This window comes from Citrus sinensis, chromosome 7 (assembly GCF_022201045.2).
Source record: "Citrus sinensis cultivar Valencia sweet orange chromosome 7, DVS_A1.0, whole genome shotgun sequence".
Classification (NCBI taxonomy): domain Eukaryota; kingdom Viridiplantae; phylum Streptophyta; class Magnoliopsida; order Sapindales; family Rutaceae; genus Citrus; species Citrus sinensis.
This window is the reverse complement of record NC_068562.1, coordinates 10,698,988-10,712,908: the sequence shown is the minus strand read 5'-3', so window position 1 is coordinate 10,712,908 and position 13,921 is coordinate 10,698,988. Positions and strand designations below refer to the sequence as shown.

General features: G+C 34.3%; 1 protein-coding gene across 1 annotated transcript; it reads left to right on the top strand.

The window, feature by feature from the left end:
* The first annotated feature begins 1,473 nt into the window (after positions 1 to 1,473).
* On the top strand, positions 1,474 to 10,993 carry LOC102624531 (pleiotropic drug resistance protein 1-like). The gene is made up of 24 exons (XM_006465349.4): positions 1,474 to 1,996; positions 4,210 to 4,330; positions 4,432 to 4,520; positions 4,640 to 4,724; positions 4,844 to 5,003; positions 5,082 to 5,158; positions 5,446 to 5,499; positions 5,596 to 5,686; positions 5,787 to 6,088; positions 6,240 to 6,521; positions 6,600 to 6,916; positions 7,049 to 7,209; positions 7,288 to 7,391; positions 7,470 to 7,626; positions 7,704 to 7,826; positions 7,902 to 8,065; positions 8,156 to 8,488; positions 8,613 to 8,903; positions 9,005 to 9,088; positions 9,195 to 9,328; positions 9,444 to 9,671; positions 9,774 to 9,945; positions 10,026 to 10,280; positions 10,379 to 10,993. The coding sequence occupies exons 1-24, from the start codon at positions 1,677 to 1,679 to the stop codon at positions 10,637 to 10,639; spliced, it is 4,365 nt and encodes a 1,454-aa protein (XP_006465412.2). The 5' UTR covers positions 1,474 to 1,676; the 3' UTR covers positions 10,640 to 10,993.
* The last annotated feature ends 2,928 nt before the right edge of the window (positions 10,994 to 13,921 follow it).

The window sequence follows — 13,921 nt, the reverse complement described above, 5'->3', positions numbered from 1 at the left end:
ATCAAATTCAATACATCTTAAAGGCACATTAATAATGGTTAAAGATAGTCAAGAACCAAAATCACAAAAAGAATAATGAGGATTTAATTGGTTCATCGTAATTCAATGAGGATTTGATTGGTTGATTGTTAAAACTTCTTCTTTATTTGAAATTGTTAAAAATATTGTAAATTTTTTATGATTATTTTTCTGAAGTAGGATGATTTCACACAATGAAAGAAATGGAAATATCGTTACTCAAAAAAAAAAAAAATACTACTTTAATTTTTTATACAAGATTCCACATCCTTTAAGTATTTATCAAGGGGTAAAAGCTTGTTTAGTCCCTATATTATGAGGTTAGTGTCAATTTAGTCCATGTATTTTTAAAAACACCTCAAAACGTCCCTGCTACTAAATATTGACACTTCTGCCATTATTTTTTTTTTAACTTGCTTTTACAATATTACATTTTTACAATAATGTTTCTTTTTTGGATATTAATAAAAAATTAAATTATCAAATTAAACTCAAAAATAAAATAAAAACAAAAAAGGTATATATTAATTTTTGTGGAAGCTCACGTATGTCTAAAAAATTAATATCGTAAAAAATTACATTATCAATTTTTTTAGAAAAATTAATATTTTAACTCAAGAGTGTGTTCCACAAAAATTAATATATATATATTTTTTATTTTATTTTTTGGTGTTAAATTGGTAATTTATTTTTTTCTTTTTAATAATGTCTAAAAAAATTATTATAATAGGGTTATTTTTTCTTTTTAATAATGTCTAAAAAATTATTATAATAGGGCAATATTATAAAAATAAGTTAAAAGGAACAAAAGATAATGGCAAAAGTGTCAATAATTTAATGGTAGGGATGATTTGAGGTATTTTTAAAAATATAGGAACTAAACGGGCACTAACTTCAAAATATATGGATTAAACAAACTTTTACTCTTTATCAAGTGGTCCTAAGATTTTAAACATTGAAGCGTTTTTACTTATTATATAATATGTATTCTGCCAAGTCTTTCCAATAGCTATCCCAATTTTGGATTCAATTATGGAAGTCAACAAGTGCTTTATTATTATGTCACTAGCAATTTTTATTTGTTAATTTTTATAATGTGCTTTGAAAACTTGTCCTTGGCATTGATAACTTCAACCTAACGTGGATTAAACGTTGGGGACATAAAAAAAAATCGGTTTGTACATAAAAAAAAAAATTTAGCTGTATGTGTTACTGTATAATTTTATTCTTTTGGCAAATTGTAAAGAAAAAAAAATCTAGAGGACTTTGTGGATCACTTTTGGCAATTGTAATATTATTTTTAATATTGGCCAAGCAACAAGGACTACAGTAGAAATTACACACTATCCAATTATCAAGGAATATTTTTAATTTTAATTTTTTTTGATAGGCGGGGAAGATTGCACTGAATAAGTGGATAAAATCTGCTTGTTGGGAAATGAAATAAATAATTTATTCAATTGGGATCCATCCGGGAACATAGCATGAGTCACTCACTCACTTGGATGACTTCATTAAACAATTCCCAAAAAATCTTCTTTTGTCGTTGTTTAAAAGGGGAAAGTAAAGCATACTTTGCAAAGGTGCGGGCGGTTCTGCGCTGAACATTTTGGATAGATCTCTGCTGTGACAACAAATCTCTTGGGTTTCTTGTTGCAATGGAGGCCAGTGACATTTACAGAGCAAGTCAGAGTCTACGTCGAACTTCTTCATGGAGAAACAATTCCGCGGGTGCATTTTCAAGAACGTCAAGAGACGAGGACGACGAGGAAGCTCTCATATGGGCTGCTCTCGAGAAGTTGCCCACTTACAATCGTTTAAAGAAAGGGATACTAACAGCTTCGACAGGCGCAGCTAACGAAGTCGACGTGCACAAGCTTGGACTGCTAGAAAGACAGAGGTTGATCGACAAATTGGTCAAAGTTGCTGATGTTGATAATGAGCAGCTCTTGTTGAAGCTCAAGAACCGTGTTGACAGGTAAACATTTTTCTCTCTTCAGCTTGCACTGTTAGCTGAAATTCATATAACTGTAGTCTATATATACGTCCATGCAGTGAATGATTTCAATTTCTTTGTATGTCAACTGTTAAGCATCTTTATTGATGTTTGTGTATATTTGCTGGTGGAAATAAAGTATTTGATTTAACACACTCATTTAAAGTGGTTTTGGTGATGAAAATATAATTATGAGATACGTTGGTTAGACTTTTTACTAGGAGAAAATAAAATTTTAGTTAAAATTCAGAAATAAATTTCTGTCCCCGCCGGTCCTTATGAGGCTTCTTTCACCACTGGGCTAGTACTAGTCTATACTATATAAAGTAATTACCTGTGGAGTGTAATTTTATACTGATCCCACTTAATCAAATATTTCTTTTGTTTTACTTGTTAACATCGAGGTCACGTTTGTAAGTTAAAATTTAAATCAAATTTCTTATTTCACAAGCACAAAATGTGAGAATTCGTACAATTCTTTGTCCCCTCTGCAAGTCTATGTGTGAAAAAGAAAATGTCCATTGTTATTGAAAATCTTCTTCTTAAGGGTTCCTTACTTATTGAAAATCTTCTTCTTAAGGGCTCCTTACCATTTCCTTTTTAGAAACAAATGAGCAGAAAAATATCATAAAATTCTTTCAAGGCCCTCTGTCAATTTAGTGGTAAATTGAAGCTTTTTTAGAGGTTAGAATTGCTACTAAATCAAGCTGAAGTTGAGATGGATGTCTGATAAAGCCTTTTATGTATGGAGCATAAATATATGAATAAAGAAAAATGAAGTTTTCATAGGAATGTAAATGCTGAGAATGAAGAGAATAGAGGATTTGGTAGCTAGCTAGATAAATTAATGGTTACTTTCAATATTGTTAGTAAGAACCAGTGATCTTTTCATGGTGCCATGATAAATGCCTAAATGATTTGTACATTATACAATGTGGTACTTTCAGTCATTACTAGAAGAGCATTGCTAAAATTCTTCTTCAAATTTTATCCTTTAAATGCCTATTTGTTTATTTATGTGGCAAATAGAAGAGTGAAAAAATAAACTTTCCTCCAAAAGACTCCTCAGATAGGAACCATTTAATATTGTTTTAATCAAATCTTTTCCTCTACCAAATTTAACTATCCTCCATTTTTTCTCAACAAATTTGATTACCCTCCATTTTATCACTCTAGCTATTTTAATCAAATCTTTATTTCTAAGTAATTTTGTGTTGATTTTAAATGTCATTATTATTATTATGTTTATCTTTCAATAATTCTATTGATGTGCTCTTAATTTATTTTTCTCGATATGTTTGTCCATTTTTAATTTAATCCATACTAATTGAAAAAGAACTAGTAACTAATAAATTAAGTATATAATATCAATTATAAAATTACTTGAAAACATACAATAATTTGAAGGGAAAAAAATTACAATGAGATGTGTATGAGTTTAATGATATTTACTAGGGTGAAAAAAGTACTGTAAGATAGTTGTATTTTTTTTTTAAAGGAAAAATAGATAGTAATTATAACTGTTTCCTCTCTCTAATGAAAAAATAAAAATATTAATAGAAGAGGGAGAAATCCATCTACTATGAAATATTAAGAGTGAAAAAAAAAATCTTATTTTAAAAATTTTAATTGATTTATCTTTTGAAGTGCTTAATACTAATATGGCTCTTTAAATAAAAAGCAAAATCTTTTTAAATAGCCTTGGTGATGCTCTTACTTCTTAGTGATTTGTGCTTGAGAAAAGTTGAATATGACTGTGTTGCAATTAGAAACTATAGCTTAATAATTGACTTGTATGTATTTGCCGGGGAGTTTGTTGCTATCGAAGCAATTGAAGTGCAACAAGAAGGGCCGATGTAAGGGTATTGGTGTACTTTTCCTCATAACTGCCGTTTAAAGTTAACTAACACCTGGTCTCTTGTAGTACTGTTATTTTTTTATTCACTTCTTACTAAGTGTATACTCTATATAATTATAATAATTTATATATACATATAACAAGTAATAAATAGCTTAAAAACAGTACCCCGAGACCACCAAAGACATTCTCGTTAATTTGGACATAAAGTCCATTTATATCATTTATGTATGGTAAGGACGTAATAGAGGGAAGGTCAGTGAAAGTTACACTTATTTTAGATGTGATGTGTGCTTTGATTTAAGTTATGATTTTCTTTATTCTTTGATTTTCTCAGAGTTGGAATTAGTCTTCCCGAAATTGAAGTTCGATTTGAGCATTTGAATGTTGAAGCAGAAGCATATGTAGGAGGTAGAGCGTTGCCAACATTCTTTAACTTCTGTGCCAACTTGATTGAGGTATATGACTGCAAATGTAAACAATTATTTTTTATAAAATTAGTTATGTTGGTTTTGTTAATTTTTCTGCTCAAGTTCTAACAAAGTGTTTATGTTTAAAGGGTTTCTTGAACTGTCTCCATATTCTTCCAAGTAGAAAGAAGAAATTTACAATTCTTAAGGATGTCAATGGAATTGTAAAGCCAAGCAGGTGGAATTTAGAACTGAGCTAATACTGGTTTTTTTTTTTTTAAATTTATCCTTCATTGCATATTTAGAATATATTGGGCAGTCTTTAATTTCTCCGTGTGTTCATATCTTTTGTAACAGGTTGACATTGCTTTTGGGTCCTCCAGCTTCTGGAAAGACCACACTTCTGTTGGCTTTGGCCGGGAAGCTTGATCCTAGCCTGAAGGTGATATTTATATAGTGAAAAGCTAGCACTAATAAATTTGAAGCAATCTGGCATTGACCATTGACAGTCCAGCCTCTGATTTTATCTCTAATTTGGGGAAACAAAATGTCTTTGTGTAGCTTTCGGGTAGGGTGACATATAATGGCCACAACATGGATGAATTTGTGCCTCAGAGAACAGCTGCTTATATCAGCCAACATGATGTTCATATAGGAGAAATGACAGTGAGGGAAACATTGGCTTTCTCTGCTAGGTGCCAGGGGGTTGGATCCCGTTACGGTAGGTTTGGATTTTTTTTGGTCCTTTTTTTTTTGCATTTGGATAAGCATTAAAGGTCATTGCTTTTGTAACATGCAGACATGTTAGTGGAGTTGTCCAGAAGAGAGAAAGACGCAAATATTAAGCCTGATCCTGATATTGATGTCTTTATGAAGGTCAGATAAGCTGAAGATTGTTTAAAGATGTGTACCATTTAACCAATCTGATTCCTATCCAAAAAGTAGTTTTTTCTATGACTTACATTTTGCCTTTTTAATCTTGCGTTCCTAGTTTATGAATCAAACTTTAGTTCTAGAATGCTTCGGCATGAAATTTGATTGAGTTAGATTCTTCAAAACTAGTAATTTAAGTTGGCCAAAATGGAAACAAGAAAAGAAAATACTTTGAATTTCTAATTTGCTTTTGCTTTTTTTACATCTCTGTGAACTCTCTCATATCACAGGCATTGGCAACAGAAGGCCAAGAAGCAAGTGTGGTCACTGATTATGTTATTAAGGTAGCATCATTACATACAACTCTACACCTATGATCTATTTTCAAGAACAAGTAATGTAGTGTCAGTATTTTATCAAGTTTCATAATAAATTGACAGGTTCTAGGCCTGGATGTCTGTGCTGATACCATGGTAGGGGATGAAATGTTGAGAGGCATATCAGGAGGACAAAGGAAGCGTGTCACAACAGGTAAATGCCAAAACTCATCAGTTCATTTCTATCACGAAGAAAGGTGTTTACTATCCATTTTAATTGAAGCACATGACAATTTTCAATGATTGAATTACAGGTGAAATGCTGGTAGGACCAGCACTGGCACTGTTCATGGATGAGATATCTACGGGTTTGGACAGCTCTACGACTTTCCAAATTGTGACTTCTCTCAGGCAAATCATTCATATACTTAATGGGACTGCTGTGATATCACTACTACAGCCAGCACCGGAGACTTATGATCTATTCGATGACATTATCCTAATATCTGAAGGCCAGATTGTGTTTCAGGGTCCCCGCGAACATGTACTAGAATTTTTTAAATCCATGGGCTTCGAATGTCCGAAAAGAAAAGGTGTTGCTGACTTCTTGCAAGAAGTAGGTGTTTATGGAGCTCTTCTAATGATTTATCAATAAAAGAAAAAGGAGATTTTATTCTATTGGATCTACTTTGACAACACGAAAAAAGATATTCTAAAACTAGGTTTAGTAAGTTTGTGAATCACAATGGATGATGAATATGTTGCAGGTGACATCAAAGAAAGATCAGCAGCAGTATTGGGTGCGTAAAGAGGAACCTTACAGGTTTGTTACGGTCAAGGAATTTTCTGATGCATTCCAAGCATTCCATGTGGGACAGAAACTTGGCGATGGTCTTCGGACTCCGTTTGATAAGAGTAAGAGTCACCCAGCCGCTTTAACAACCAAAAGCTATGGCATTAACAAAAAGGAGTTGTTGAAAGCTTGCATCTCAAGAGAACTTTTGCTGATGAAGAGGAACTCATTTGTCTACATCTTCAAGCTCATCCAAGTGAGTATTAACTTAATTTTGAGTTGTTTTAATATTTTTATTAAAATGTTATGATTAATGATTTCCCTCTGCTACTAGCTCACAATTACGGGAGTGATTTCTATGACACTCTTCTTTAGAACAAAGATGCATCGAGATTCAGTAACTAATGGAGGGATTTACGTTGGAGCCTTGTTCTTCACTATTATTATGATCACGTTCAATGGAATGGCAGAGCTTTCTATGTCAATAGCTAAGCTCCCTGTTTTCTATAAGCAAAGAGACCTTCGATTTTATCCTGCATGGGCCTATGGTCTTCCCACATGGATTCTCAAGGTCCCAATCGCATTTGTAGAGGTTGCTGTTTGGGTGATCTTAAACTATTATGTAATTGGTTTTGATCCCAATGTTGGAAGGTAAGAAGATGAAAACAACGTGCCAAACCTTATACGAATGACTGATGGTTTTAATTAATGCAATCAATCTATTACATCATCTATTGATCCAACTGGTTTATGAGGTTTTTTTTTTTTTTTTTTTTTTGGCAGGGCTTTTAAGCAGTACTTGCTGCTCGTGCTTGTTAACCAGATGTCTTCTGGATTGTTCCGATTAATGGCAGCAACAGGAAGAAGCATGGTTGTTGCTAATACATTTGGTTCATTTGCAATGCTCGTGCTTTTTGCGCTGGGTGGCTTTGTGCTTTCACGAGGTAGAAGAAATAATAATTTAAAAAAGAATGGGCTTACTATTTGACCTTAGTTCTTACGTTTCTTGTTTAATAATGCAGAGGACATAAAAAAATGGTGGAAATGGGCTTACTGGTGTTCACCTTTGATGTATGCACAGAATGGATTAGCGGTTAATGAGTTCCTTGGTAATAGTTGGCAAAAGGTGAAGCCTTGTTGAGCCTTGTTTTAATTTATTTATCTCTGAATGACATGCTGATGTCTGAACTTCTTTCAAATAAAGGTTTTGCCAAACTCAACCGAACCGCTGGGAGTTGAAGTTTTGAAGTCTCGTGGGTTCTTCACAGATGCTTATTGGTATTGGCTTGGAATGGCGGGATTGGCTGGTTCTATCCTACTGTTCAACTTCTGTTTCATTCTGGCTCTAAGTTTTCTCAACCGTCTGTATCCTTACCTTCTTCAGTTTTGTTCTTTCTTAAGTGAGCCATTCTGATATAAACTTTGCAAATGAGTGCAGCATTCGGTAGTCAGGCTGTTATATCAGAGGAATCTCAGAGTAATGAGTGCGATAACAGAACTGGAGGAACTCTTCAGTTATCAACCCATGGAAGCAGCTCTAGTCACCTGACCCAATCAGATGGTAAAGCTCCTCTGTTATCTTTGAAAAGTGTGATATTTTCGACTTTCAAAGCTAATTAATTGTTGTAAAATGCAGAGAGTAGGGATAACATTAGGAGGAGAAACTCCACTTCTCAGTCCTTATCCCTCACTGAAGAAGACATTGCTGCCAACCAACCAAAGAGAAGCGGAATGGTTCTTCCATTTGAACCTCTTTCCCTTACCTTTGAAGATGTAGTATACTCTGTTGACATGCCACAGGTAGCATTAATTCCTTAACCACTTAGGATAGATAGAAAGTTGGGTGATACGTTGTTGAGATGATGACTAGTTGGTTTGATATGACTGCAGGAAATGAAGCTTCAAGGTGTTCTTGATGACAAATTAGTGCTTTTGAATGGTGTGAGCGGTGCTTTCAGGCCAGGTGTTCTTACAGCCTTGATGGGTGTTAGTGGTGCTGGTAAAACCACTTTAATGGATGTTCTTGCAGGCAGGAAAACAGGTGGATATATTACTGGGAACATAAAAATATCTGGTTACCCAAAGAAGCAAGAAACATTTGCTCGTATTTCTGGATACTGTGAGCAAAATGACATCCACTCTCCTAATGTCACTGTGTATGAATCCTTGCTCTACTCAGCCTGGCTCCGTTTACCACCTGATGTTGATTCTGAAACCAGAAGGGTTGGTACTGAAATCAATTGGAATGTTGGGTCATTGAGTCAACCAGAAGAGAAAACAGGTTGAATCCCTAGATACGTTCTTGGTTATAATTATACTAATTTATTGTCTCACCCTTGTTTTGCAGATGTTTCTAGAGGAAATCATGGAGCTTGTGGAGTTGAATCCATTGAGACAATCACTTGTTGGCTTGCCTGGTGTAAGTGGTCTGTCGACAGAGCAGCGTAAGAGGCTTACCATTGCAGTTGAGCTCGTGGCTAACCCATCCATCATATTTATGGATGAGCCAACTTCAGGACTTGATGCAAGAGCTGCTGCAATTGTTATGAGAACTGTGAGAAACACGGTGGACACTGGAAGGACGGTAGTATGCACCATCCACCAACCAAGCATCGATATATTTGAAGCTTTTGATGAGGTAAGAAATGTTAATTCTGAATCAAGTGAGTGAGTTTTTTTTTCTTTCCATCACTTTTCTTTCCTGTCTACTGATTTCTATTGTCTAACATGGTATTGCAGCTATTTTTAATGAAGCGAGGAGGATATGAGATTTATGTTGGGCCATTGGGTCGCCATTCTAGCCATCTTATCAGTTATTTCGAAGTATGAACTGATAAAAATTTTGATAATACAATGGAATCTAATTAATGTGACTAACATAATTTACATTATGATTCTAGTTGATGCTCATAAATTTCTTTTTATGAAGGCTATTCCCGGAGTCAATAAAATAAAAGATGGTTACAATCCGGCAACTTGGATGTTGGAAGTTAGTTCTTCATCTCAAGAATTAGCTCTGGGTGTTGATTTTACTGATATTTACAAAGGCTCAGAACTGTATAGGTAGGTTTACCATGCTAGTAGGCTATTTATCCTGCTCACCAAGATCCTTTCACTGCTATGCCAAAGCATTTGTTTAGCAAAATGATTACTGATGTATGTATACCATATGTATCAGGAGAAACAAAGCACTCATTGAAGAATTAAGCAAGCCTGCTCCAGGTTCAAGAGACCTCTATTTTCCTACTCAGTACTCACAGTCATTTTTCACCCAATGTATGGCTTGCTTATGGAAACAACATTGGTCATACTGGCGAAATCCACCATACACTGCTGTTAGATTTCTGTTTACAACCGCCATAGCTTTGATGTTTGGTTCATTGTTCTGGGACTTGGGCACTAAAACGTGAGTTATTAGTATGAAACTGGAATGTTTATATATTTAGATATTCAAAGTCTTCTAGTTTTATCTTCCTCTTAATCTTAATTTTGACATTTCAAATTTTAGGTCAAAGCGACAAGATCTTTTTAATGCAATGGGTTCCATGTACACTGCTGTTCAGTTCCTTGGTGTCCAAAATTCTTCATCTGTGCAGCCAGTAGTAGCTGTTGAAAGAGCAGTCTTCTACAGAGAAAAAGCTGCTGGAATGTATTCATCTATGGCGTATGCGTTTGCACAAGTAATATGTTTGACATATGACATTCTTGACAAGTAAAATTATTTCTGTTTGTTTACTGAAATTTTCTGTATTTTGTGCAGGTTCTAATTGAGATTCCCCATGTATTTGTTCAAGCTGTAGTTTATGGTGTTATAGTCTATGCCATGATCGGATTTGAATGGACTGCTGTAAAGTTCATTTGGTATATATTCTTCATGTTCTGGAGCTTTTTGCTCTTCACCTTCTATGGCATGATGTGTGTTGCTATGACGCCAAACCTACATATTGCGACCGTTGTTTCAATTGCATTTTATGGAATATGGAACGTCTTTTCGGGGTTTATTATCCCAAGAACAGTAAGTATTGGCTTGCCATTACTATAAATTCTACATTGCCATAGCTTGTAGAATATTGAATGACTATGTCTTTCCATTCATCTTTTTGACGATAACAGAGGATTCCAATATGGTGGAGATGGTACTACTGGGCAAACCCTATAGCTTGGACATTGTATGGATTGGTTGCATCACAATTTGGAGATATAGACGACACAAGACTTGAGTCAGGTGAAACAGTGAAACAGTTTTTGAGAAGTTATTTTGGTTTTAAACATGATTTTCTAGGAGTCATTGCAGCTGTTCATGTTGCATTCACAGTGCTCTTCGTGTTTGTCTTTGCTCTTGGAATTAAGGCATTCAATTTCCAGAGGCGATAGTAATTTAATTTGTCTTTGAGCAGTCGCTTTGAGTATTGAAAAAATTTGCTATTTATTTGTTTATATTTTTGAAGTATGTCTAGAATCTCTTTTGCAATGGAGATTTCTGAGAACTGTCGGCAGACAATGTAGTATTGTGATTTTTGTTTTGTTTTTTTTTCCTCTTGCTGCAAAAGTGTGTTCTAAAAACTATTACTTGGAAAGCATAAATACGGAAACTATTTTGTCATAGGGTGTTTTTATTCTCTTCCAAGTCTCTTGAGGCTTGAGGTATATGTACTTATGTAGCTCTGCCACTCCTTAATCAAGCCTTTTAATGATTCATATGGGCAATAACTTTCCTCACTTTCTGAATTCCAAGCATTAATAAACTATTTTATTTGGGTGATATTTAATAGACTTCATGCGGTTATGAACTGATAAGATTGTAATACATGGACAAGAAATATTTGTTTGAATTACATATCATGTGCTTAACATTTAATCATTGAAGAGTGAACATTATTTGTGAAAGCTGGATGCCTGGATCTATATGGAACGTCGCAAATTGTGATTTGCCAAAGCAACTCGGACTCCAGCTCCTTAGGTAGATGAGAACATCAATAATAATAGATGGATAGAGAAACATTAAAAAAAAAAAAAAGGCTACAAATTTTGAATAGGTCTAAATTTTTCTGATATCAGAATAAGTCTGATTTTTAGTCCGAATAATTTTAAATGCAAATGCCTGAAAGAAAATTTTATCATGCTGAAAATATAATTGACCATTGGATTAAAGTGCGAAGATTGCTACAAGTTTTATTTTTCAAATTATCTTGCAGGTCACTCATATTATTTAAATTATCGCAGAGGAAGGCGGCTCAAAAATCAATTTGGACTTTGTCTACTCCTATTTAAAAAAAAAAAATTATGAACACACTAGGTATTAAAATAAATGCCCTTTTAATTGCAAGACGATTGACTAAAGTTTTTTTTTTTTTTTATAAAAACATTCGGCCCACTTAGATCATAATGAAAATATTTAAATCTTTTTTTAATTCCACATATTATTCTCGATAGGCACACAAGGAAAGAGGGTATGAGATTTTCATCTGATGTATGGTTCTAAAGCGGAGATATTTTTCAGTTGACGACTGTAGTGGATGGCAACTCAATTTGACGATAATTATGCAGAAGCTTTGTAGAATTATTATGTAGCTATTTGACGAGAACCGATCGCTATGATCAAAGCTATATACACTATAGCAAAGGCTTTATTCACATATCTAACGGAAAACATAAAAAAGTGTTAAAAGAGTATATTATTTTCTGGCACCACAAGTTTCTATTAATATGGATGAGATCTGTCTATACAGGTTAACTACACTATTGAAAGAAACAGGAAAATAAAAGAAAAAAATGAGGAACTAAATGACAACAGGGGCAATATGAAAGGGTTGAGTGATATCCATGGTGTGAGGTGGTGAATCAAGTTTGTTTTCCAGAAACGGCTGCGTTTTGGAACTGTAAAAGCTTCATTAGCTCACGTGCTGCTCAGCTGATTTATAACAGAAAACGAATTAGACAAAACAACAGGGATGGAGCGCGTTTTGGATATCAGTTTAAGTAACCACATGAGGAAGCATGTGATGAAGGTTGTTCCGAGTTCGTTAAAGGTTGTTAACCATGTGTCAATAATCTGTACAATCTGGAAATCAAGCTGGCTATCTAAACAGGGTATAAAGGCCTGTTTTTTGGGGCAAGTTCATTTTTGATTCGTGAGTCTTGAAGTGAGGGTTTTGTGTGAGAGAAAGTGTTATCTTGTTCTCTGTAAAGTCTGGTGTAAGGCTCTGTAACAATCTTCATTGTTGATTCAATAAAGCTCATCTTGAGGCTTCTCCCGTGGATGAAATCTGAGCATTCCATGCTCAGCTGAACCACGTAAAATCTTAGTTTCTGTGGGTTTCTTGGTTCTAGTTTTTGTTCATGATTCAGTTCTTGTTCTTTTGTTAATAAGTGAGTTTATCTAATTAGATCTTGGGTTTGTGCAACTTGCATTGACTCTCACTAGATCAGTCTAGTTTGGTTGAAAAGGCTTGATGGTCACTACACATGGTCTCTGGTGAAATTTTATCTTTGAGCTTCCAATCAAAAGAGTCAATAAGTGAACCAATATTACATGTAACATTTTGATTGCTAATGGCAACCTAGGACATATTTGTCGCCCACATCTAAAGGGGATTAGCTCAAAATTTTGACTTTGACATCAAAATAGTCCACAAAAACCTCTCTAGGATAAAAGATTGAGGGCTATCCCATGTGCTTTGAATTTTTCTTATAGCCGGCATGCATTGACAAGAAGTTGTGAGTCTTTTGGCACCATGAAGCCAACAATTTTTATGGCTACCAGGGCATGCCGAGGGAGTAATAAGGGAGTTCCTATGTGCGATCTGAAGGTTTCTTTGACTAATGCCTGTGGCAACCGAGTGATATGATGTCTGATTCCTCAATTGGGTTGGCATTGCAAATTGTTTGTTCTAATTCTAAACGAGATTTCGATAGGAACCTCTAGATTGCGAAGTGTTTCTGCCAATGCCCATTCCAGCATACTTGAAGTCGTGCCAATCCTTGCAACAAACAAATCCTGTTATGTTATCGTAATTTTTTGACCGATAAGATAACTACCAAATGTAAATAACTGTTGATACTCATAAATAAATAAATAAATATAAATATAAAGATAAATATAAGAAAGTGTGGACATCTGTATTTTATAAAGTGTGAACTCACACTTTATATAAGTATATAAATTGTTTCTAGCTTTTGTAATTAATAGTATTCTACAAAGTAGCGACGTTTCTAAACATTTTTATGTACTGAAAAAGAAATTTAAAACAAAAGAAAGAAGGGAAGAGAGAAGGAAAAATAGAAATATTACCATTATCAAATGTTTGATATAATTTCTATCAATTTCCAAGCTCTTACTTTCAATGATACTGAGAAGAGTATCTGGCATATCGTTAGATTCGGTGTAACCATATTCTTGTCTTTACTTCAAATGTTGATCAGTCAAGCGATCAACCAGCTCCAACATCCAGTTAGAATAGCTTGTAATACAACGCCTTATACCGTCCAGGTCAAGAATTTTTAGCACAGGAAAATAATCGGATAAGTTAGGCATCCCTGCTGTATGGATGGCAATGGTATCCACAAACCCACAAACCCACCCGCTACGGATAATTTTGTGGGTTACATGTGGGTTTCGTATTATAAATTAAAACTCATACTAGGTTACAGGTGGAC

Coding starts and splice junctions, on each gene's coding strand:
- LOC102624531 (XM_006465349.4), top strand. CDS start 1,677: ATGGAGGCCAGTGACATTTACAGAGCAAGTCAGAGTCTACGTCGAACT. Junction 7,627..7,703: donor GGCTCTAAGTTTTCTCAACC/GTCTGTATCCTT, acceptor AAATGAGTGCAG/CATTCGGTAGTCAGGCTGTT. Junction 9,329..9,443: donor AAAGGCTCAGAACTGTATAG/GTAGGTTTACCA, acceptor CATATGTATCAG/GAGAAACAAAGCACTCATTG.